Source organism: Brachyhypopomus gauderio, chromosome 4 (genome assembly GCF_052324685.1).
Source record: "Brachyhypopomus gauderio isolate BG-103 chromosome 4, BGAUD_0.2, whole genome shotgun sequence".
NCBI lineage: Eukaryota > Metazoa > Chordata > Actinopteri > Gymnotiformes > Hypopomidae > Brachyhypopomus > Brachyhypopomus gauderio.
The window spans coordinates 12,396,026-12,422,234 of record NC_135214.1 but is presented as its reverse complement, the minus strand read 5'-3'; the positions used below and the strand labels follow the sequence as shown (position 1 = coordinate 12,422,234).

The 26,209-nt window shown below is 46.6% G+C and overlaps 3 protein-coding genes across 19 annotated transcripts in view; 2 read left to right on the top strand and 1 right to left on the bottom strand.

Annotated features, from left to right (window-relative positions):
* gulp1a (GULP PTB domain containing engulfment adaptor 1a) overlaps window positions 1–26,209 on the bottom strand; it is a 350,639-nt gene that overhangs the window by 196,847 nt on the left and 127,583 nt on the right. The gene's annotated exons all lie outside the window — the stretch shown is intronic.
* kansl1l (KAT8 regulatory NSL complex subunit 1-like) lies at window positions 2,876–21,928 on the top strand. Of its 4 annotated transcripts, none has more exons than XM_077002270.1 (16): window positions 2,878–3,049; window positions 3,971–5,057; window positions 12,957–13,098; window positions 13,366–13,539; window positions 13,969–14,093; window positions 15,025–15,217; window positions 15,688–15,838; window positions 16,463–16,600; window positions 18,236–18,379; window positions 18,519–18,616; window positions 18,918–19,039; window positions 19,668–19,731; window positions 19,821–19,933; window positions 20,216–20,339; window positions 21,053–21,326; window positions 21,464–21,928. In XM_077002270.1, exons 2-15 carry the CDS (start codon window positions 4,060–4,062, stop codon window positions 21,290–21,292), a joined length of 2,826 nt encoding a protein of 941 aa, XP_076858385.1. In that variant the 5' UTR covers window positions 2,878–3,049; window positions 3,971–4,059; the 3' UTR covers window positions 21,293–21,326; window positions 21,464–21,928. The 4 variants fall into 4 exon arrangements, 3 of the variants coding, with proteins under 3 accessions (XP_076858385.1, XP_076858386.1, XP_076858384.1); XM_077002271.1 differs by having other exon boundaries at window positions 2,879–3,049; window positions 3,926–5,057; window positions 15,688–15,823; XM_077002269.1 differs by having other exon boundaries at window positions 2,879–3,049; window positions 3,926–5,057.
* map2 (microtubule-associated protein 2) overlaps window positions 25,123–26,209 on the top strand; it is an 80,660-nt gene continuing 79,573 nt past the window's right edge. For 13 of the 14 annotated variants that reach the window (XM_077002264.1, XM_077002262.1, XM_077002261.1 and 10 more), the window contains exon 1: window positions 25,123–25,197. The gene's annotated coding sequence lies outside the window, so the exon portion shown is untranslated. The remainder of the gene's footprint in view (window positions 25,198–26,209) is intronic. The other variant, XM_077002254.1, reaches the window with a different exon arrangement.

Sequence of the window (26,209 nt, the reverse complement as noted above, 5' to 3'; positions counted from 1 at the left end):
TATTGGAGCAACATACACAATCTATCGCAGATATCTACTCTGAATATTTGAAATTTGACTTTTTAAACGTGTTAGGGTTATTTTTTTAAATAAAACACATATGTCCATATTATAAAACGTATAACATATTTTTGCTTGTCCATGACATTTAGCTTTCCAATCCTGGTTGAATTAATACAATTTAAAATTTTTAATTTAACACTCGTATGCTTAAAGAGATAGCTCGCTCTACAGTTCATTTATTAAAAACGTATCTATAATGAAGTGGTGGGCCAGTCAGGATAAGCAGGTCTGAATCCCCCTCTGCACCTTAAGAAGATGCTCTTTAGGAGAGGAGGGCCTCCTACACGGACCCAAATTCAGAAGTGTTGAAGATTTTATGGCATTTATAGGATGGAGGCAGATGTGAACGGTAACTTAACGGGAACTAATTAAGCGGGGTTGTGTGAGGGCGCTGGATAAAGCCTGGTTTATACTCGACGCGCCGCGAGCGGCGCGAGGGTCCGCGCGGCGAAAATGACGTAATCGCGGTGGCTCCGCCCGTGCGCGAGGGCCTCGCGCGCTGTCGCGGCGCGAGGTCGTGCACCTCTCGAATTTTGTAACTTCGCGCGCGCGCCGCGCTTCAGCGCGATGGACAAAGTCATGTTTGCCGGGTTCATACACCTAAACAAGGTGGAATTAAAGCACTTGTACGTCACTTTAAAGGTCCATTTCAACATTTCCCAGCACGTTAAACTTAATTAAGTTAAATATATATACATATACTCGAAATGAATCGAAATAATTCGCTTTTTTATCACATTATTTAATGGTTGTTTATTTTCAAAACGCCCAATCTTAACGTCTTCACGTTCTCTCATGTTTCGTCCTGGAATTACAAGAGGCTCGTATTTGTTAACGTAATTTCAACATTTTAATGTACTTTAGCCTAAATTCCAGCACTTTTCAAACCTGAAACACAAAGCAACATTAAAATGCGTCAGGTAAATGTTCATTCCCTTTTTTTTGAGGGGTGTTTCTTTATACTACCACATATAGTTTCGGACAACATTGCAAAGTCATATTTATGTTTGATGCCTGGTGTATATATACGGTCTCTGGTCAGGTAAAAATGTTCTTTCCCCGGTTTTGCAGGGGTTTTTTATTCTCCACTGCCACCTATCGCCACCTATCGTTTCGGAGAACACTGCAGCGACGCTCGCGACGTTCGCGAAAGTATAAACGCCTACACCGCTCGCGCAGGGTCGCGCGAGGTGGGCGGAGCCGCGCGCTACGGTCGCTCGCGAAAGTATAAACCAGGCTTAACGAGTGTCTCCGTCTGCAACAGGGAGGGAGCGAGGAAGCTCACCCGACCATATGGGGTGGAATTACGGGTGAGCAAAGCCCCCCATCCCCCAGCTGCTCGACCTCAAAACAAACAAACGGAGCGAAGTTCAGGTCAGGAACCAGACCCCAGCCACATATTGTGCGGGTGGGACAGGACAGGCTACGGAGACCAAGACAAACATGTGAAAGAGAGTAGAAACCTCTTCAGAAAAAACAACTGCAGACAAACACGAGGGAAAACTTGTCTTTTCTCTCCCCATAGAACAGGAGAGGAAGGATAACTGAAGACTGCTGTTGGAAACGTGCCACTAGGGAAATACCAATGACCAGAACGCTGAGTGTACATGGGACACACAGAAAGACTTCCACAGCGTGTGCAGAGCTGTGTGTAGCGTAGCGCCACCTGCGGGAGATCACGAGCCCTAATAAAGGTCCCAGCTCGTGGCTGCCATCTGGTGGCTGCTGATTAGCATTACAAGCAGCACGTTACAGAATCCAGCAAATAATATTCACAGTGAATCAACAAACTAAACCATGTTAAGTGGCATTTCAAGTCAATGGCATTTCAAGTCAAATATTAAAAAAATTAACAAAAGTAGAATTTTAAAAATTGAAATTTAAAAACACTTTAAACACGTTTTACAAACCAACTTCATAAAAACAGCATAAATGCTGATACAGAGGCATTCATTTTTAGAGTTAAAGAATAATTTCAATGTTTTTAAGTAATCAATATATGCAAACCTAGAAGTGAGGTGAATCCTGCATGTACTGTTCAAAAAGAGTACTAGATGTTATTTCAATGTTAATTTTACACAGAAGTCTGTATAATAAAGTTACGTAATACTTCTATATCCATAAGTATATCGTTCCAACTGAACAACCGTTTAGTTAAACGTGTTTATGTCCACACCTTATTCACACAGTACAGTGATGACTACCAAATAATAACGCAGACTTTAAGATAACGTGATCGTTTAGGCGAAAGAGTGGCGGCACATACGTTATTTTGACCCGAAAGATACTCGCTGTGCAACTCTACATCTTTCTACAGTCCTGTTGGCATGAAACTGTGAAACTTTCAATATATGAAATAGACAAACTATCTGGATTAATCAGAATTAGTCCAATGCGCATTAAGACAAAAAATTTTCACTTTTACAGTTAAATATCACGAGTGCGTGTGTAGACTTTTAACACCTCAACTGTTTCAGTTTGAGGAGATGTCTCTTACGGTGCCGCTAGATGGCAGAATTACCCAGTCACGCAAAACACTTTCCTGTCAGGAAAAAGTTTGTTTATTTAAATTATAATGGTGCCTATGGGGTCGTCTTTATATGTTGTCCCCATTTGTTTTAAAACGTGCGGCTAATCTAGTTATTGAGTAGTGAATGGCCGTATTGACTTATTTATTTGCAGTCAACACTGCAAACAGATCTTCAGAATTAAATGGACATGTTTAGATTTGCTAACCCATATAAGGTTTGCTTAATTGTGGGCTCTTTATATTCCGAGAAATTGTGCCCCGTGGGCGTTTCCCCAGGTCCAATCGCGCGTCCTCATTGGCCAACCGCGCGAACGTGCGTCAACTCGCCCGCGAAGCCTCGCGCGGCTCCTCCGGTGCGAGTGCGCGAGGACTCTACCCAGCGCGCGGCGCTTTTAACGGCACTCTCATAAGCAGCGAGGAGAAACGGACGTCTCGACGTGTAGATCAGCGGTTCTGGTGAGTTTTGTTGTTGTTGTTATTGTTGTTTTAACTTAAGAGAAAGCGCTACTCTCGCTGTTGCCGTGTCGAATATGAGAGATAACGTTATCGTTACCGTAAAACATCAGCGGTTTGTGAAGGCAGGTGGACAAACGGTAAAACTAAACCGTTATCCAGCGGGGCGAGAGGTAAAGTTGACAGGTAATCCAGCTGGGGCGCCGGTGACAGTAACGCTGGACGTTAAAATGAAGGTTGTTGATGTGTGACTTAAGTCACGGTAGACACACAACACTGGACTAGATTACACACCCGCGCTGTCCCACCTGTCTGGGGCTGTTGTACTGTTCACTGCTTGTCCCTGTTGTTGTTTACTTCATGTAGAAATATAATATACTTCATGTAGGATCATGTATTTTGGATTCAGAGCATTCTTCTAGAGTTTCAAACTACTAAACTATCACATTCATTCATCCATTTTTGTCTCTCTCTAAGAAAGTAATAACTATGTAGATTCTGGAGAAAGAATAACTAGCCTAGTGAAGTGTGAAAATATTCTAAACTGGTCATCTCTGTAGTGCGGTAAATGAGAGAATTACTCTTAAAAAGTTCAGTTCTGTGTAATGCCCTACACAAGCATTTATCTTTGAACACTATGGGAGAGAAACCTTTTTTTCTCCCCTGAATTTAAATGTCTGATTTCCCTTTTATATTTCAATGTTTTAAAATGTATTTGTGCTAAAGGGCGTACATGACTCAACATGTCCGCATGGAATAAACTAAACATTACAACTGAGATCTAATCAGGCTTAGATTTCAAATTGTTGAATGTGTTAAACACCAAGTAGGCTAAATGCCACAAGGCGTAAAGTTGATATCTTGTAATCTCTCTGACAGTACAAGATATTGAATGACTGGCATCCACTGACCTCGTTTTGTCAGATTTGCTCAGTGGGAATGACACCAGCCCTCAGCAGGACATCAGAAAAGCTGCCAGAATTCACGTTTCCACTCCTGTTCTATCTGGACACATGGATTCCAGCAGTGCTTCACTGGACGTGGATCTTGAGCCTCAGGCTAAAGGTCTGGGAAGATGCTACGCTCACGACCTTTGGCTAAACCTATCATCCCTGCCATTCCTGCCATCCCTGTCATTTCTGGATTCCTGTCAAAAGTCCTCCGAAGGTCCTTTAGAGCTCACAGACATCCTCCTTCCTTCTCTATTCCACAACAAAGAGTCATATAAGTCCACATTCCTGTCAAGCCCTGGATCTCTGCTTGGGCTCCTTTCTCTGTCCAGAAACTGCATGGATTCGCCTGTACCTCCGGAATACTCCTGTGATCTGCACTTCCCTTTCCTTGAAGACCAAAGTACACCATCACAGACCTTCCAGAGCCCCTCTCATGACCTGCCCAGGAGTCCCAGGAGAGGTGATCACTTGGAGAGCCTCGGCTATCTGGATAACGGCACTCAGCTCGCACGCCCCTCCGCGGTGCCCCCAGGAACCCACCACCCTGGCTCCGACAGGCCCTCACGGCACCTGCCATGGCCCTCATCCTGGCCGGCAGGGTTGGTCTCGCCGCAGGAGGCAGAGAAGGGCGGGGCGGAGCGCTGTGCCTGCCGGCAGGCCGTACTGGAGGCCCGTGTGAGTTGCGCGAGTCGGAGACTGCACGCGCTGCTAGGAGATAGCGCGGTACGCCACTGCGCACGACAGCTGGAAGGCCTGGGGAGGTGGCTCGACCGGCAGGGCCGCACGCTTGGGTCAACCCCGCTCCCCGGGGCACCTACCACACCCATCGATACGGAGATGCAGGAGGGCCATGGAGCCTGCGGGGGCGGCCATGGCTGCTCCACGGTGCCGGGTAGCCCCTGTGGTGTGCGGGTGGGTGGAGAAGTGTGGAGTTTAGCGCTGCGAGGCCAGGCACTGCTGCGTAGGGCGCAGGAGGCCCTGGACTCGGACGCCACAGACAGCAGCTCGGACGAGGAGTGGGAGTCAGACGAAAGAACACGTTCTGGAGCCGCTTCAGGGTAGGTGTGACTTCTGTAGCTGTTTTCACAGACTTGTAGTCAGTTTAAATCTGGAGAAAGTAGGACTTTCATGGTAGTGATTTCACTGTTAGAGTTTGTCCAGTTCTGGGATCCATGTCTGGAAACCTGGCCTATTGCGTTTTGTGTGCAATAATGTACAATTATTTAAACCATAACAACAAGCTTGCAAATATTGGTGTTTGGTAATTAACACTCACAGGAATTTCACAAATGACAGACATTTCACAAATCACAGCAATTTCCTCTGCCCTCGTGGCCAGGACAGTGATCTTGCCAATGTCAGACAGTTATGAAATCATGTAATTGCTGTTCATATCAAAGCTGTCTATCCAAGTAATATCATATTGCCCTCGCAGTATGTTGCAAGACAATTGCAATACATTTTGTCTCACACACACACACACACACACACACACACACAGAGCTGTTGTCGCTCCCTCATGCTGCGATGCATTATCCTGTGCCATCATTTGAATCTGCAGCTGGAGATATCTGGGTCTCCTGTGGCAGCTGGAACAGACCTCCTCCGGGGGGGGGGAGGAAAGAGCTTTCATGTGCCCTCTGAAGTCTGCTTCCCAGACACACACTAGACCTTGTGGGCAATTTCTTGGAACAGAAAAGTCGCTAAACTATGGAAAACCAGCCATCTGCTTGGTAGAGGAATTTTCACCTTGAGCGCAGACAGGAGAAATTCCATGCTATAAATTCTAGGCTTCACGGACAGCATCTCTCAGCAGATTTCTCAGATGAACTTCCTTTTTAAAGCATTCTTGCTCCATGAGGTTATATCTGTGCCACGCTTGCGGGCCATTTAATCAAAGAATTGGCAGCGGAACCAGATGTTGGGTCAGTGCGGCTGCTTCCACATATCAGGAATGTTCAACTTCGTTCACGATGGGTCATTTAGTTCACCGGACCTTTATCTGAACATTCTTGAACAAACTGCCCACCCTGAGGAGGGGTGGTAGTGGGCGGAGTCAGAAGACGCGGTGGTTTCCAGTAGCAGGACGACAGGCTTTCTCCCACTGACTGTTGGCAGCTCACTGCCTGGTTACCTGCAGGCCTCGTCTGGAATGCTGAAACAGTTAAAGGGGGGGGGGGATCAGACGCAGGATGTCTTTTGTAATGCCACAGTCTGTCCAATAAACAAGGAGCCTAAGGACAAAAGGCTGTTGGTTTATGATCTCGGCATGCAAAAAGGTGAGTGGAGGAGGTTGGACTGGCAAGCTTAGACGCTCTATTGTCAGAGCTCCGTCTCAAACTGTGACAGAAGCAGCTTTTGACAGGGTCCCCAAGGTCTAGGTGGTGTTCCCGCACACGGCTCTTAGCACACTGCTCGTCTTGGGCGGTATCACACGCCATTGTGGATACTGGCCCCTCCTTTGTTAGGTGGCTCGGCGACTTGCAGGGATAAAAGCCAAAGCATATGTGGAGGGTGGTGTGACCCTTAGGGCAAATCAGTTTCAGATTTACCTCCAGGTAACAAAAACATTGTTTACCTTACATTTCACAAGCATGATTTAAAGTCATTTAGTTGTGGCTTACTAACTTAGGAGGAAGATTTATAACGGGCACACTCAGTGAGGCGTGCACCTGTGCAAAAAGTAATGAGATTTCCCAAGACGGGCCCTGGGTTTGATTTCCCCTGCTGAACTGTGTCAAGTGTTTTCTGGTGACTGCTTGTGGCTGGAAGATTGGGTATGTGTTTTGTGTTTGCAAACTGTTGAGGCACAGTTTGTGTCTAAAGCAGTGAGTCCGTTGTATATGCAGTGACCATGGTGGCTGGTGTGTTGGCAGGACTGAACAGACTGCTACGTCCCACTGCGTGAGTGTGTGGGGTGGTCGGGTGTGTGTAAGTGTTCACCGCTGATCCACTGTGCTATCACTGTGGAATTTTCCTATTAGCCCATATGTGCCTGTGGTTTAGCAGCTGTATGTGTTGGGAAGGGAACATGTGTGTAGGTTCTGTATTTGGATTTAATGGTTAAACAGACCATCAGATATGCAAACACAGCTTGTATGTATTCAGTTGCTCCAGCCGTAACTCCGCTAAGTCCAGTTCTACCTGGTTCATCTTCACAGCTGAAGAACGTCAGACCAGTTTAAAACGAATGCCCTGCCACTGGGGAGCTTTAGTAATCCTGCATCTGGTTTCAGATTCACACACCCATGTTGGAACTGGGTTTAATGCCGGTGGTCACACTGACATGGAGTCTGTTGTGTGGCTGTTGTGTGTCTGTTGTGTGTCTTGTGTGTCTGTTGTGTGTCTGTTGTGTGTCTTTGTGTGGTTGTGTGTCTTTTGTGTGTCTGTTATGTGTCTGTTATGTGGTTGTGTGTCTGTTGTGTCTGTGTGGTTGTGTGTCTTTTGTGTGTCTTTTGTGTGTCTGTTGTGTGGCTGTTGTGAGTCTGTTGTGTGGTCTGCAGCTTGAGCTGGCCTTCACTGTGGCTCTGAGCAGTGTGTACAGCTCCGGGAGAGTGTGGTGTTTGTGGAGAAATCCCATGGTAACCCGGCTGTGTAGCTAACGGAGACATTCACTCAGAAGAACGCGGAACCAAAACAACAACGCGTCATGGAAACTAAAGGCCCGTTTGAAGATTAAGCGACACGCTGGCCCCTCCTAGAGTGATGTCAGTGTTTGGGGTTATTCAGAAATCCTCAACGGCTGTTCTATTAGGAAAACCATTCAAATGCTTTTTTATTATAAAGGCTATACTGTTCAAACCCCTGTGTTGCGCCAGGATTCCTATGTCATTGGTATGTTTATTAGTAACACCCACAGATTACTCTGATGTGAGGATACTGAAGTAACCATAACCAATAAACTTCCCCCACAAATGGAGGTTAAAATATCAAATGAAAGTGTAGTTTAGCTATAACCTCTAAAGTACATACAACTGATTACAGTGCAAAATGACTAATAATGTGTTAATAAACATGAGACAATAAAACTGAAAAATTCTTTACAAGCCTTTACAATATCTTTACAAGATTGTAAATTGTGTAATTTTCTATGTTCATGTGTGTCTTGTTTTTATGTTACTTTGTCTGTATTTACTTTCATCTTAATTTTAGCAATTATACATTATTCTTAAAATTACATTGCTCTTATAATTATTAGCTAGAACACAAAAATTGGAGTTGAATAAAATAAATTCATCATGGACAGTTTTATTGAGGGATACTGTGAGTGCACACATCATTTGTGCGGTAGTTTATGTAACATTTTGATATTTATTCAGATATATATGAACTCAGGCAGGCTAGGGTTAGCTAGTGTTCGATGTTTAGCAGGTTTTTCTATATGGTGCTTGATGTGTGTTGCAAAAGGCAGTAAACATGCTCATTTTGTCCTGTCAGAGTTGCATATGACTTTCCACTTCCATGAATCACTGAACAGGTTGTATTCACACGCAATGAAAACTCAGTAAAATATTAGACATTTTCTTAAATACAATTTCACATTTTTAAGGAGTGAAGTGTAGAAACCTGTATCATGCTTGTTATCTCTTTGACAATATTACACTTCAGTGTATTAAAGCTTACTTTTATTACAGATTTTTTGAACAGTAATACCTTAACAATTGGTATGGTGATAATATTTCTGAAATACTACTAATAGTAAGACTGTAATATCTACAAAAGTCTTGATGTTCTGTTGGACTTACTCCAGTGTTGGTGAGTACAACAGTATCTACACACTCACACACACACACAGAAACACAACAGCAGTATATTTTGAGAGTAACTCCAGATGCAGAGCACTCCCTGTGAACCACAGCGTGCTGCCTCAGTGCCCAGTGTCTACACCTCTGGAGATAATCTGGAGTTTCTATATCTCTGGTACCTGCGGGGAATCTGTAGTTTGGTGTGCAAAAATTGTTTCAGAAAGTTTGGGAAGTTGTTCATAGGGATGGCCCTCCAGCGCAAACTTGGCACACACGTTTGCCACACAGTGTGTTCAATGTATGCAGCCATGATTTTATACACCTGCCTTTCACTCTGGCCTGTACTCTCTTTACCTGTACTTTATTAGTCCCTGTTTTCAACCTCTGAAGGTAAATTAATGCTTTGCTGATTTTTTATACTCTTTTAAGAATTACAGTTGTTCCACTCCAGTTCATGCTTTGACTAATAATGTGAATCTCTCTTATTTTCTATGATTTTCTCTGATCACCGTAGGCAGTGATCTGAGATTACTGGGGCAGAGTTTCCTAGGGTCATTGTTTTTTCCGCTGGGATCTGATCTGGTTATAGTGAAGTTGGTACAGGCGTGGAGCCAGAGAAGATGAGATGCAGCTACAAGTCTCAGGCTGAATAGTTTAATGAAAGGAGCGAAAATTAACCCAAACATAAAAGGCAACGACGACACAACATGTAGAGAAGGCACAGCATAATAATATATCAGCCCTCAGGGGGTGTGGCCAATGAGGTACCACACCCACCACCTGAAGGAGGCGTGGCAAGAATTCAGAACAAAAACCATGTGCAACAAAAGACAACACATGTGCATGGCAGGCAGGGAGGGCTCGTCACAGAGGGCTTTACAGGATTACAAGATTGTCTGTGATTCACATAATCAGTTTAATTTCACCCCACGCACGTTTGTCATCATCATCTTTGTCGTCAGGCACTATATCTTTGTAAACTTCATTCATTCATCCATTCATTCATTTTTCTTGGTGAAGGTTGTAGTGCAGCACACTGAGAAGACCAGCCTCAACGTTTCTGTTCTCTGGGACACATTACAGCCTCTTCAAACCCAGTGTGGGGACCACCACTCCAGTTAGCCAATCAGAGTACACAGTGTCCCGAGGGGAAGTGTAACACGTGTCCCCGTGTTCTTAATCTGGGGTGCACTTAATTACACAAACCCCTTCCATGGACGTCTATTGGACTGCTCTTTGTCCCGAAGGCTGCAGCCACCACTGAACTCACTGAGATCCAGACTGGAATATAATAATGTTGCATATAATAATTTGGGAAATAATTGCCTAAAACTGTACTTTGGCACTGCAGAGATATTGCACCAAGATAACTAACTTTCACATCTGATAACATCCATCATTGCTTTGCCATAGAGTGAGTGATATTCTTGTCATTGCTACAAAAACTTTACTCAACATGGTGGCTGAATCCACATTAGTAAGTAGAACTTCAGCAGTGGCCTCCTCAGTTCAGTGCCATACATCCCCAGATATTGGGCTGCTCAGTTCAGTGCCATACATCCCCAGATATTGGGCTGCTCAGTTCAGTGCCATACATCCCCAGATATTGGGCTGCTCAGTTCAGTGTCATACATCCCCAGATATTGGCCTCCTCAGTTCAGTGTCATACATCCCCAGATATTGGGCTGCTCAGTTCAGTGTCATACATCCCCAGATATTGGGCTGCTCAGTTCAGTGCCATACATCCCCAGATATTGGGCTGCTCAGTTCAGTGTCATACATCCCCAGATATTGGGCTGCTCAGTTCAGTGCCATACATCCCCAGATATTGGGCTGCTCAGTTCAGTGTCATACATCCCCAGATATTGGGCTGCTCAGTTCAGTGTCATACATCCCCAGATATTGGGCTGCTCAGTTCAGTGTCATACATCCCCAGATATTGGGCTGCTCAGTTCAGTGTCATACATCCCCAGATATTGGGCTGCTCAGTTCAGTGCCATACATCCCCAGATATTGGGCTGCTCAGTTTAGTGCCATACATCCCCAGATATTGGGCTGCTCAGTTCAGTGCCATACATCCCCAGATATTGGGCTGCTCAGTTCAGTGCCATACATCCCCAGATATTGGGCTGCTCAGTTCAGTGTCATACATCCCCAGATATTGGGTTGCTCAGTTCAGTGTCATACATCCCCAGATATTGGGCTGCTCAGTTCAGTGTCATACATCCCCAGATATTGGGCTGCTCAGTTCAGTGTCATACATCCCCAGATATTGGGCTGCTCAGTTCAGTGTCATACATCCCCAGATATTGGGCTGCTCAGTTCAGTGTCATACATCCCCAGATATTGGGCTGCTCAGTTCAGTGTCATACATCCCCAGATATTGGGCTGCTCAGTTCAGTGTCATACATCCCCAGATATTGGGCTGCTCAGTTCAGTGCCATACATCCCCAGATATTGGGCTGCTCAGTTCAGTGCCATACATCCCCAGATATTGGGCTGCTCAGTTCAGTGCCATACATCCCCAGATATTGGGCTGCTCAGTTCAGTGCCATACATCCCCAGATATTGGGCTGCTCAGTTCAGTGCCATACATCCCCAGATATTGGGCTGCTCAGTTCAGTGCCATACATCCCCAGATATTGGGCTGCTCAGTTCAGTGTCATACATCCCCAGATATTGGGCTGCTCAGTTCAGTGTCATACATCCCCAGATATTGGGCTGCTCAGTTCAGTGTCATACATCCCCAGATATTGGGCTGCTCAGTTCAGTGCCATACATCCCCAGATATTGGGCTGCTCAGTTCAGTGCCATACATCCCCAGATATTGGGCTGCTCAGTTCAGTGCCATACATCCCCAGATATTGGGCTGCTCAGTTCAGTGCCATACATCCCCAGATATTGGGCTGCTCAGTTCAGTGCCATACATCCCCAGATATTGGGCTGCTCAGTTCAGTGTCATACATCCCCAGATATTGGGCTGCTCAGTTCAGTGTCATACATCCCCAGATATTGGGCTGCTCAGTTCAGTGCCATACATCCCCAGATATTGGGCTGCCCAGTTCAGTGTCATACATCCCCAGATATTGGGCTGCCCAGTTCAGTGCCATACATCCCCAGATATTGGCATGCTCAGTTTAGTGCCATACATCCCCAGATATTGGCATGCTCAGTTTAGTGCCATACATCCCCAGATATTGGGCTGCTCAGTTCAGTGCCATACATCCCCAGATATTGGGCTGCTCAGTTCAGTGTCATACATCCCCAGATATTGGGCTGCTCAGTTCAGTGCCATACATCCCCAGATATTGGGCTGCTCAGTTCAGTGTCATACATCCCCAGATATTGGGCTGCTCAGTTCAGTGCCATACATCCCCAGATATTGGGCTGCTCAGTTCAGTGCCATACATCCCCAGATATTGGGCTGCTCAGTTCAGTGTCATACATCCCCAGATATTGGGCTGCTCAGTTCAGTGTCATACATCCCCAGATATTGGGCTGCTCAGTTCAGTGTCATACATCCCCAGATATTGGGCTGCCCAGTTCAGTGTCATACATCCCCAGATATTGGGCTGCCCAGTTCAGTGTCATACATCCCCAGATATTGGGCTGCCCAGTTCAGTGCCATACATCCCCAGATATTGGGCTGCCCAAGTTCCTAGTGAGCTATCATGGTGCTGGCTAGTAAGTTGCTGTGGATTTAATGGGTTTAAGAGAGCTCTAATGCCCCTGAACCCCCTCATAATCTCAGTGTTTGGATCTCAGGATTTCTAAGTCCTGGCATATGGCCATGCTCATGAGGAGGCAACATTTGATACCTTTTTTGTTGCTGTTGTTGATAATGTACTTGTATTTTTTGGTACTGGGTGAAAGGGGAAAGGTGACTTATTTTTTCTTTGCAAAGTTTTAATTTTGGTTACCAGGTCTGACGGTGCACTGATGGTCACATCCAGGTGCAACCCTATTTAAGACAGTAACCCTCGCTGGTTATGTATGAGTAATGTATGAGGCTTCAGTGATGGCGCAAACTTATTTATATAAATCTGTCTCAACATGTCACTTAGTGGATGACAACTTTTATTGTTCATTTACCAAAATATATAGTTTATTATGTCATATTATGTCACATGTACTGAGTGTCTCCTTTCCCTCTGCCATCCTCTCTCTCTCTCTCTCTCTCTCTCTCTCTCTCTCTCTCTCTCTCTCTCTCAGCTGCCTGGGCTGTGAGTGGAGTTGGCAGTGTGATAGAGCACAGCTGGCCAGCTGCTGGACGTGGCTACAGCTCCGGCTCTCTGAGCTGGACATCCGGCTCCAGCAGATTAGAGATCTCCACCAGCACATCCTTGCCAGCAAGGTAAAGCGTGTCCACGCCGGTCCCCTGTCCCTACTCAGTGACCCCCACCACCACCCGTCCTGCAGAGCGGGCTCCGTCCCCTGACATCGTGAACAAGTGTGTGATCTCTCCTCCTGCCATGGTACTTGTGTCCACTGTGCTGGACAGTCTAGCCACAGGTCAAGGCTCAATGAATCTATCCGATGGTGTGGGTTTTCCCCTCACTCCGCCATTCTGGTTGCGTGCGTCTGAAAGCCATGCGGCTAACTGCAGGCCCGTCTGCCACAGGCGAGGGTGGTCCTGGCCCTGTCGCAGCCGCCGACCGACAGGCAGATCCAGCAGACGCTGGTGCGTGAGACGGTGGGCCTGACGTGGACGGCGGGGGGCGCACACACCCAGAGCCCTGAACCAGACATGGAGCCTAGCAGTCCCACACGCCTCCTCAGGAACATACAGAGACAGGCGAGTGTCTGCATATTGTCTCATATTTTCAATTTACTGTTATTAATATATACATGTATATATCAGATGAATTCGATAATTTTATGAATCAGTTATGAATGGTTTTGCACATGTTAACTTGCACTAGATGCATGGATTAGCATGGATTAGATGCATGGGTAGCAACCTAAGATAGCAAATATTTGAAATTAACAAAATGAAGCTCAGGTAAGTTCAGACTACCTTAAATATTGACACTAGCTTCATTGTGTATTTGGACACTCATGCACTAGGCCCAAAGCTCCACTTAAAATCAGATTAGAGCAGAAGGAACTGAGGTGCAGATGGCCAGGAGGGAATGTTAATGAATGAGTGAATGATTGTGTGTGTGTGTGTGTGTGTGTGTGTGTGTGTGTGTGTGTGTGTGTGTGTGTGTGTGTGTGTGCGCAGAGTGCCCAGCTGAGTTTGATGGTGAACAGTCTGATGGCTCCACTCAGCACGTCACCCTCCTCCTCTCCTGTGTCTAAAGACACATGTGTCCATTGGACAGACCAGCAGAAGAGACCGTTCAACAGGTCAGTCTCTGATCGGCTCTCTCTCTGTCTCACTTCCTTTCTTTCTCTCTCTCTCTCTCTCTCTCTCTCTCTCTCTCTCTCTCTCTCTCTCTCTCTGGCTTTCATCCTCCCACCCACCCCTTCATCATTTTCTCCACCTCTCATAATAAATTCCCTGCTAACAGTTTGATTTAATGTGAGGGCTAGTTTAATCTACACACAGTGCTCTGACTTTCACACTCCTGAGATCAGTAAAGGAGGAGTGATCTGGGCCCAGAAGAGGAGGAGTGATCTTCAAATGTTGAAGCATTCCTTACATTCAGTGAAATGGATTTCCTGGTGTAGCACTGAGCAGCCTCAGTGGAGACAGTGTTGTGTTGGAGCACGGCCCGTTTGGACCGCGCTTTGTCCAACCGCACGCCTTCTCTCCTGCTCCCGGTTACCTATCTGCTACTGTACATCTGCTCTCTGGTGAGGTCAGAGGTGAGGGTTGTGTAGTTCTGAGAGAGAGGGACCGAGGAGAAACAGGATCACCTCTCATGTTCCAGAACAACAGGCACGTTGTCAGACCTGTCTGAGTCTTTGAGTCGTATACACCAGCTGTCAGGGACTGACATCACTCGGCATGATAAGAACTGAATCCCCCTCCACATCTCTGCACTTAGCTTATTACTGAGCTGGACCTCTGCTCCTAATCTGACCAGTGTTAGATTAAGCAGGGATTTGGAATCTCCGGGGGGGCTCTGTGTGTAACACAGTCTCTGGCTCTTTAAGATCTTTCAGTTGCATCTGCTAAGTAAAACCTTTTGGGGCAAGGACTCGTGGAATTGTAAACTGTATCGCAGCAGAATACATGAGCATGTATTCTGTTATTCTACATTTTTGTACTCTTTGTCATCCATTTAGTGCTACCTCAGCCTCCACCTGTGCCTCCCTCCCCCTGTCTCACTAGCACGCCACTGACAGACGCCCTCCTCCACGCCACCTCCACCTGTTCGCCAGGGTACAAGAGAAGGCGCTTGTGTGGTAGGCGCCAGCGCCCCCTTCAGGTGGACGCCACTTGTGTGTCTGCACGTACTCGCCCTCTGCTGACCTATCACAAGCCACGACTTTTCTTCATGAGCCAATCATCACACAGGCAGCAGGTTGGGCAGCTCTTTAATTGACATTATCTGATGTCACATGAAGTCTCAGTATTTCACATAAGGAACACCTGGTCAGAGCTTTAGTGCAGTTTTAACACATGATTTGAAAGCACAGTGTCAGGCAATTAATTCTTAATCATACATTGAATTAGACAGTCATGATTTTCCTCATGGGTATTAATAAGATCTCTATGTTCTGGCCTAACCCTCCCTCTCTTTCTCTACATTTCTGCCTCCCCTCTCTTTCTCTTGTCCTTTTTTTCTGCATCCTTCTATCACCCTCTTCTCCTACTTCTCTCTCTCTCTCCCTCTCTTCCTTCCTCCCTCTCTCTTCCTGCCCCCCCTTCTCTCTCACTCTACCTCCCCCCCTCTCTCTGCCCCTCTCCGTCTCTCTCCCTCCCTCCTCTCTCTCTCCCTCCTCTCTCTCTCCCTCCCCCTCTCCCTCTTCTCTCTCTCTCTCTGTCTCTCAGGGGCTGAAGTGTCCAGCCTGTCTCTGTGCTGGCTCTGTGTCCGGTGCTCCTTTGAGAGCGTGCTCACACCCAACCTGCTCCTGCAGTGCCACAAGCAGCCTCAGCACAGCTCACCCCATGGCCCCTCCCTCCTCAGGTGTGAGAGAGAGAGGTGTGTGGGGGTGTGTGGGGGGCTGATTGTGCATGGAGCAGAAACACAAGAGAAGTGGTCTATGCAAACTTGTCAAAGCAGCCTGGTAGGAGTTGAACTGCAGACTAGACAGACCACTAGACAGACCTGGGGCACTGGGGCTGTTTGCAACCTCTCGCCTCCCCCAACTTACTGGGCTTCTAATTTGAGTGCTACAGATGGTGTCAGCTTTACTATTGCCAGCTTTACTGGTCATTACTGCTAATCCAGCACCACCCACTCCACTGATCCAGCACCACCCACCTCAGTGATCCAGCACCACCCACCTCAGTGATCCAGCACCACCCACCTCAGTGATCCATCACCACCCACTCCACTGATCCAGCACCACCCACTCCACTGATCCAGTACCACCCACCTCAGTGATCCAGCACCACCCACCTCACTGATCCAGCACCACCCACTCCACTGATCCAGCACCACCCACTCCACTGATCCAGCACCACCCACCTCAGTGATCCAGCACCACCCACCTCAGTGATCCAGCACTGTGATCCTGGGCATCACACATCTAGTCCTGACTCCTAGAGGACGTGTCCTGACTCCTAGAGGACGTGTCCTGACTGTGTTTGCACTACTCTGCAGATAGCTCCCTGCCACTCTGTGCCCACGCGGCTCTGGGCAGAGAAGACTGGCTCCAACGGCCTTGGGCTGACCCTCCTGAGCTGGCCACCACCTCTCACAGCCGCGGGCCTGCAGAGAAAGCACCCAGCTCCTTCCTCAGTAAGAACCTCCTCCAAACACCCACACATGGACTATGACCACCACCAAGTGGAACTCTTTATTACACAAGAGTTCTATCAATTTTAGCATCAACATGTATCTGATTTGTTTTCCCCATACATTCGATTTGTGTCCTTGATTTATACTGATTATTTCTTTCCAAGTCTTAGCAAACTAATACTTGTTTTTCTGGCCTTTTTCTCTAGTTTGTTGTGTGTGTTTTAGTTAATGAGTAAACCCTTTCTGAGATGCCTCTCGTCTATAGGGAGATTTGAGCTGTGTACGTGAGCCATGAAGCATTTCGATGGTCTAAGAGTTTATTTGCCTTTGAAACACAAACAGCATCTCCTAGCAGCTCTGTGCCTGGAGTCACTTGGTTGGAATAGTCACACTGGAAAAGAAAACACAAATCTGATGTTGGTCCCCACTAGCGCTCTGACACTAGAGTCACACCGAGAGCCCATGTGTTCAGGCTCTGTGATGGAGCGTTCATATGCTCCAAAGGTCAGGAGAAAGCCACTGGACACCAGCACGAAACTAATGCAGGCCCACTGGAAGAGAACTGGATCTGTCAGCTGCTCTATTTGGCCTGGCACCAGGGGACTTACACCCTTTCTCTCTCACTCACTCATAGTCACACGCGCACACACACACCTGCAGGCATACACACACACTGACTCAGCCACTCTAATCATTAATCGCCCAGTGCTCCTGTCTGCTCTTCTGGTTCTTTCTGATGGGACTCCAATGATCCTTCAAACCACCAGTGTTCATAATCCAGAGGGGGGGGGGGGGGGTTAAGAGAGACCAGGGGCGCGATGTAGAGAGAGACTGAGAGAGAGTGAATATGGTATAAAAGTGCATTACAGCAGGCACGTGCAGAAAATACATTGAAGAACCTGATACATGCTAAAATAATGACTTAAAAATCAACACAGTAGGTAAAAAATGAAGCCATGGAACATTCTTGATCAGAATCCTTTTTATTTATAGATTTCCACCACATACAAGGAAGGGCAAAATGTTCTAATGTTACCCCACCAACAGATACCACACACACACACACACACACACACACACACACACACACACGCACACACACACACGCACACACACACACAGCCTCCTTGTCCTCATCTGTCCCATTTTTCCCAAGTCTCTGGCTGTATATTTTGACTGTGTGACCCATTCTGTTGAAGGCCTTTGTGCTAGCGTGTGAAAGGACGGCTGTCCACTGCACTGTGTGGGCAGGAGGCTGCCTGGCCTGATAGTGCCCAGCGCAGGACAAGACCTGCTTATCAGAGCCTCCAGCTTCCAGAGCTAGATCAGAGATTTCCACCAAATTGCCTGGCCACTGACACACACACACACACACACACACACACACACACACAATAACATCCAATCCAGGGAAGCTTTCAATCTGGCATCCGTTTTTTCCCCACAGGCAGGATGCATAAAGACTGAACTTGGCTCTTCTGTTTCGTGCAACTCTTCCTGCAGTAGTTAATAATACACTCAAGGATCTCTAGTTAACCTATGAAAATATCATTAGTTAACATATAACCGCTGCCTGCTTCAAACTTAATGCGTTAGGGAATTCCTGCTCTTGAAGTCCAGCTTGCTGGGTTACAGATTGCACACACCAGCTCCAGGCCGGGACAAACGCGAACCACAGACGACTGGGACCCGCCCACTGGGGACACGCCCGTCAGGAGTCGAGCAGACCGCCCCACAGCCGGGGTCTGAAGAGGAGGCACCACCGCCAGGCAGATAAGGGTACAGATAACTCTCTACTGCCCCCTGCTGGCTCATTTCCACATGTATTTCTCATTATGTGAGGAATCTTTCTCCTGTGTTACTGGTGGCAGTAAGCAGAAAGAAGTTTTCATATGTTCTGCACATTGTTGTACCTCAGACCGGTGTTTGACCCGGCCCGGAAAGCTCTCTCCTGGCCCAGCAGACAGTGCTGAGGATGGGTTCAGAGCCCACAGCACACTCCAGAGAAGCGCACAGGTACACACTCATTAGCATCACCTCTCAACTCAAATTTATACATAAATACACAGATAGACGTTATAAATGTTAAGATTAACATTTGATTGCTTTATCTATTTTCTAAACGCCTTTCATACGATGCATTTTTGCAAATAGTTCATGTATAATACAATGGGAAGACTTCCTGAGTTCGTTTGATGGTCAGCTAATGGCATAACGATGAGATTGAAAGCTCAGGCTGCTTTAATTAAGAGCAGCACTCCGGTGGCTCACTGCTTCGTTTGGGGGAGTGGACTCCTGTGTGGCCTGTTTCTTCTAGTTCCCTGTGCGCAGGAGAAATGGCGAAAGTGTGTACAACATAGACAACATCATCATCCCCGTGTCACTGGCAGCCTGCAGCAAAGTGGACACGCTTCGCTATAAGGACGTCCTCACGCCCAGGTACACCCTGGCCCAGGCCGACCCGTTCCTCAGTCCCGCTCACATCTGGTTGGGTCATCAGGCTAGTATGCAGATTGCATCCTGCTACGTTTTTAATCACATGAACTTACACTTGTAGGTCAAAAGCATCTCTGGTTAGTCACTATGAAGATTGTTTCATTATATGGAACGAGTAATGTGCAAAATGTTTCATATGCAACAACCAGCTCTGTGTTTTTCCTGTTATCTGCATTTTCTTGCTATGCAAACGATGGCTGCACTCTCAAAAATCTGAATTTTGTATTCTGTAAAAAATTAATTTTCTGTAAACGTAAAGAAAGACACCAGTGCCAACAGTTAGACTGATGGGCCGGTTAGAGTGAGGGGTGAGCCTACCTCAGCTGCCATCGCGGTGCCCTGATCAGCGTAGGGGCAGAAGGGAACACTCCCTGCTGGGGGCTGTGGGGTGGGAGACCTCCTTGGACCCATGGATGATGTGCATCGTGTTGGGATGTACCGGGCAAAGCTTTGTTTATTGAGCGTGGCTTGTTGAGCAGGTGTAAACAGAGTCTGTGTTACTTGGGTGACGGTTGCCATTAGGAAGTGATCACCAAGTCTTCTTGACTCATATCCCTCTGTTTTCCACCAGCTGGAGGTTAGTGAACATTGTTCCTCTGGTAAAGGAAGAGGAAGAAGTGCAGGAAGACAACATGGTGAGGACGCGGACTAACACGCCAGGCCCCTGGTCTTTATCAGAAATGGAGCTGTGAGTGTGTGACGTGGAGCCTCTTCTCCCCCTCAGGTGGAAGTTCTCTCAGATGAGGCGTTCTCCCGCAGACACCAGGACTGTGAGAGAAGAGAAAAGCTTCGGTGGAACTACTGGAGGAAGGGCAGAAGATACCGGCACACCGGCAGGTCTGTGGCCATGCGTGTGTGGATCACACACGGGCTAAAGGCTCTCCTGAGCACCGGGTAGATTTGTACCATGGCAAACTCACTGATCAGTTCTTGAAGTAGTACAATAAGAGCTGTAAATCAGCATTACTGCAGTCATGTGATGTTGGTTTGCCAATATGATCTCTTAGTCAGGAGGTGCTCGCTGTGGAATCCACTGGCGTGTCTGGAGGCTCAGCTTGCTGCTGTGACCTAGGGTTAAGCTTGAGTGACTCTCTAACATTTACGTACGCCTCCCACAAGATTTCCCAGCACCGACTGCTTTGAAGGACCAGGAGGAGACCGGCCTGCGGGTGTCCACGGCGACGACCCCGTGTGCAGTGGGCGGTGTTGGCCCTGTGGAGCTCCTCTGCAGGAGGACGGAGAGGTGAGGTCAGCTTTGGGGTCGTCTCTGTGGGGTCAGGGTCACTCTTGTGGTATAAGGGTGGTCACTGCAACACTCTCTGGAAATCTGAGTTGTTGTCCAGTTGTTGTCGTTGAAACACAGCCATGTTCTTCAGATGAATATTGTGTGTGTGTGTGGGTGTGTGTGTGTGTGTGTGTGTGTGTGTGTGTGCTTGCTGTGAATAAAGCATGCGAATTGTTTTGTGAATTTTGAATGTGTAGTGTTGTGAACCATGTGTCTATTGAGTTGGGTCTGTAGGTTTATCTGATTATGTAGTATCAGCCTGGTGAAAATTCTCAACATGCTCGAGTCTGGCACACACTGAATCCCACCACCTCACTCACACACTCAGTCACACACACTCAGTCACACACACTCTTCCTGCCTGACATGAGTCTCGGACCTCCCTCTGCCATTCTTTGGTAGTGTAGTGCTCTCACACCAGTTAGCACAAAGAAGTGTGTGGTGGATTACAAACGTGGACAACATCTGCTTTAAAGCTGAAAGGTTCTGAGTGGCAGTCAAGAAGTGACTGATACCTTCCAGCCCTCAAACACTCTTGTACATTGAAGCCCATCACTATGTAAGTGAGGTTATGGGTTTGCACTCCAGATGGAGCCCTGCCTGTCTCACGCATCGCTGGCCTCATCAACGCTGCCCTTCTCCAGAGTTTCATTTCCGCTGTGTCCATATAGGCCCAGATGCCGTGGACGAGGCGCACGTTCCCGCTGTATGAGGAAGACGTGGATACTCCAAGATGTGATGAAGATGATAAAGCAGCACAGCCATTCATGTCTGAGAGACGCGATCTGGAGTCCAGGATGTGGGAGAGCAGGGGCGAGAATTGGGTTGGGTCTCCCTGCTACACTCTCACCACTCCCCCTGCTGGCTGTGCAGGGAAGGACACCCACAGAGCACAGGGCTGGCTGAGGTGACTGGAGACTGACTCTTCAGCACCAGCAGATACTGGTACATCACCAACACTGGATACTTTCTTTACATCACTGGTACAAATTTAGCTTTAGTTTGATGTTGAGGTCAGGACAGGATCACGGTCACACTCTTCTCTGCACTGACTGCACGTCTTGTGTTCTGTTCATGCTCAGATCTCCTCACGTGCACACTGCTGCAGGACCTGCCGGCCGCTGAGCAGGACGTGACCTCACAATCAGGACAATTAAAGCGTTCCTGTCGTCCTATCATCCGTCACTGATGGGAAAGCCCTTCAGATGGTTTTTATTAAATATCTCTGAAAGAGATTTCTTAAATGGCATGTATAGAGATTAAGATTTTAAAAAACAGGAGCGGGGCTTCTAAATGTGTAAATACATCTCAAGGATTCATTATTTATTTTAGAGTTATAGATAATAAATCAGTTGCAATGTAATATATTTCTTTTAATGGATCATTTTGAAAATCCAGTATGATTTTTTTCACACCTTGTTTTATCAGTTTAGGTTTTAGAGTTAATGCTTAGTTGTAATGGACAAAAACATCCAATTGTTTTACTTTCAGTTGAACTACACCCAGAAGAAAAAGCTCAGTAAATCCACATACGTCTGACCATTAAAGAGATTCTGGCTTTTATTTTGGTCTTTTATATACATGTCGACTTCTGTGTCATTACACTACAAGCAACCTAATTTTGTCTGAACAGCATTACGTTCTTGTATTTTAAATAAGTGACCACCAAGTTGTAATTCCTACAGTGGTCACCAGGAGGCTCTACTGAGTTACATTTGAAGCTGAGGAAAACGACACTCGTTGTTCATGAAGATCGTTGTCATGACTATCCCAGCCTGTACTGGAAAGTGGCTTTGTATATCTCAGACGTTTTAGAAACTACCAGATTTATACCCCACAGTGTGTGTGTGTGCATCTTTGATCTGTTTTGATACAAAACTTATTGGCTTATCGCACAGTCAAGCCAAAGTTGTCTTCACACACTACAAGCCGATTGGTTTACTCCTGATTGGTTAGGACAAACTAGAACTTATAGCTATGAGAGTAGTAACTTGTAAAATGAGAGGTTCACTACACTGGTACTGTGACCATGACCATGTTTAGTTTTGGGCTTGTTTGTTTTCCATATCAAATATAAATCAATTCTGAGCAACTGTCCAGCAGAAATGTGGAAGACACATCGTTGTTGGAATCCTTCAGGTCTCCAGATTTAGCCCGTCCACCTCTGAACAGCAAGTCTGTTTTGCTTTTAGCTTGCTTGTCTTCATGTGTCACCTGTTTGCTTGTTTGTGTCATGTCCATTGTTATTAAAGGAGGAACAGGCAGGTCTTCTCGTTAATGGTGGTGGTTTATCTGCTGTTAGTTTGCAGAGGTACTGAAGTCGCTCAGTGATCATGAGAGTGGAGGAGCGGTGATTGACACTCCGTCAGACACGTCCCCTGCTCCCAATGAATTAGCAGCTCAACGTCTATGTTTGGCATTAATATTCCTATCAGTTCAATTAGCAATAACCGTACTGTACTGGACGCTGAGAGAACGGAACAGGTGAGTGTGTTACATAATGCCTCCTGGGTGGTGAAGTTCACTTAAGGCCCAGGAGGATTACGGGGAGCTAGTGAGCAGCGCCAGTGTGTTAAACACCTATAGTGTGGACGCTGAGTACCGACACACTTCAGCACTTTGTGTGTGTGTGTGTGTGTGTGTGTTATAGCACGTGGTGGATTACTGGATCCTAAAGTACTTCTGGGTGTTTGTGAATCTCCTGAAAGTGCAGAGTGGGGTTGTCTCCAGGACAGGGCCGGAGTGGGACACATTTTCAGCCCGGGAGTTTCATGTCCAAATCCGGCCCAAAATTATTTTTCCCTCCCAATCGGCCCAAACTAGAGATTGACATGAGCCGGCCCATCGGGAATCCTCCCGAATCTCCCGATTAGCCACTCCGGCTCTGCTCCAGGACCACTTCCGTTCCTCGCGCTGTAAAGTCACATAAACTGCAGTTTTCACTTAAACCTAAAAAACAAAGCAATACTGAAACATTAGGACTGCGTGCAGCAGGACAACGAGATCTTTTCACATGTCTGTCTAATGCACTCTTGTCAGTATAGTGCCATTTTTTTGCAAATATGACAAAAGCTATTTTTTAAACAACAGCTGCTGTAATGATGATGCAGTTGTACTGTAGTGAAAAGGTATTGACCTTGCAGCTACGCTGGCAGCGTCCTCCACCACGACGATACAGTAGCAGCGGAGGCGATTACGGACCCAGCTCAGCTGAACTCACGAATCGATCTGTGCTTTATTAGCGCGCTCCACCCCCCTCTCTCACTCTCTCTCTCTCTCTCTCTCTCTCTCTCTCTCTCTCTCTCTACCTCTCTCACTCTATCTCTCTCCCCCTCTCTCCATCTATCTCTCTCTACCTCTCTCTCTATCTCTCTCCCCCCCCTCTCTCTCTCTATCTCTCTATCTCTCTCTCTCTACCTATCTCTCTCTTCCTCTCTATCTCTCTACCTCTATCTCTCTATCCCTCACTCTCTCCCTCTCCCTCTCTCTCTCTCTCTCTCTCTCTCTCACTCGCTCTTCCTCTCTCTATCCCCCTCTCTCTCTCTCACACACTCTCTCTCTCTCTCTCTCATTCGGTGCCCTTGCTATGAATCAGCATGCCACATCCATGCTGTGGTTTGGAACGAGCTTGTGCTATATTGTGTGTAAAACGTGAATGAACAGGCAGCCCGCTGCCGGATGTTGTGGTCAGTTGTGCATGAATGTTAAGTCAGTGCAATAGGAAATGTCAAATAAGGAGACTCTTGGGCCCGCACTGATGAGAGATAAGGAGTGCGCGTACACGCCTCTGGAGGGTGTTACCGATGGGGTCTTCATCAAGCACGCGCGTCTACTCTCTTCTGTGTAGTGGTGTGTGTGCAAGCCTGGGCACTAGTGTGCACTAGTGTGTAGGACTGCGCTCCTGCAGCCACGGGGAAAGTCTCCCTCCCACTTTGGCTTAGAGCCAGTGAAAAGATGGAGAAATTGGTTTTGTTGAGTGTTTTTATTGCTTCACGTATAGAGAATTTTTAAATATAGGGCACAGTGGAATAACTTATCACAGGAGAAGAACTGAAAGTCTCGTCCAGTCAAAAGATACGAAACAGAAACTCCGTGATGAACCCGAGTCCAGTCAGACCTCCCAGTCCAACTTTGGAATTTACTGATTAAAAATCTATATTCCACATCACCACTGTGCTCTCGACATGTGCAATGGTTTCTGTTGTTTAACTACAGCAACACATTACAAAGTCTCGAATTCATGTGGCGTGCAAGGATTATTTAACGAGTGTCTGTCTCGAAGCCCAAAATATACAGGTTATTTTCTGGCTGTAGCATCTTCAGACTTGTTTTCGCGTGGCCGATGTTTTGATGGAACAGCTCAACATCTGCACCACAGGAACTCTGTGAGATACTCCACGCGCTAGCGGGGGAGCGCAGGCAGCCCACTGAGAATGTTCACTTTATTATTCACTCCATTGCGTACCTTTTTATTACTTATCTAACGCTCTACTGCTTTGGTGTGTTTATCACATCTTTTAAAATGTTTTTCTTTGAGCTTCATTGTCATTTTTATGTCTATGGATATGCATCTACATTTTCACATGTTTGCATTATACACTATGCATATTGGTCTGTATGTTGTATGACATAATGCAGGTCGTTTGTGTGGGAGCATAATCTGGATTATTTACGGTACTCAGACAATAAAGGCGGGGTTTATGGAAACGATGGCGGGGTTTATGGAAACGAGGGCGGGGTTTATGGAAACGAGCGCTCTGCCGTGTGTCACTGCGCTCCGAGACGTAGTCTGCAGCAGACTCGTTACGCTGAACAGGTAAGAGAAATATTTAATTATTAATTTTTTTAAAGCCATATTACAGAGGCAAAATGGACAGCATATTTTATATGTGGGCATCTGTAATTTACCAAGGTGGTTAGACATTACATTCGCTTCCCCTAATCTGTGCATGTACAGATTGACGTGGTTTTGTTCCTCTCCAGCACGCATTGCTCTTCTTTTGTGCAATGGCATTGTGACAATTTTTTTCCCTGATCAAAATATCTTCTCGCAAAAATACCTTAACTTTGGAGTTTGTATCCTGATATAGGCACAAACATTTCTCACACGATTTAGCGGTAGGTTGTCGAAAGATTAAAGATACTTGGAGATTAAAATTCTATGTTTTAAATGAATAGTTGTATTTTTAAATGCATGTGCTAAGTGATGTAAGAGTCTTCATTGTGCTCGTTTGTAAAGCTAACGCAAACGTACAGCCGCCTCTGAGATCATTTTGCGTTATATGCTTGTTGCAGAACAGACATGCGAGGGAACGCATTGTGTGTGTGTGTGTGTGTGTGTGTATGTGTGTGTGTGTGCGTGTGTGTGCGTGTGTATGTGCGTGTGTATGTGCGTGTGTGTGTGTGTGTGTGTGTGTGTGTGTGTGTGTGCGCGTGTGTGTGTGTGTGTGTGTGTGTGTGTGTGTGTGTGTGTGTGTGTGTGTGTGTGTGTAGGGGAGGGGAGCGGGGGTTGGGTGTCTGCTGCGGAGGAGAGCCGGTAAAAATCCAACACCGCCTGTTCCAGGTCCAGCATCAATGGTGCTGAAACGGCGACCAGAATCGCAGTGTCGTTTTTGGTTGCGTTGTTCGTTTCGTTCAGGCAGAAACACCTACATACTGTTGTAACTGAAGTGAAATCCAAAGTTTTTTCTTTGCTTTTGGTGGTTCGAATAGACGTGTTGGGGAAACCAGCATTTTTGGGAAATGACTACAGTTTACACTGATTCTCCATCTAAAACGAATTTACACGAGAAGCACGTATTCGTGTACAGCGTGAAATAGCACAATGT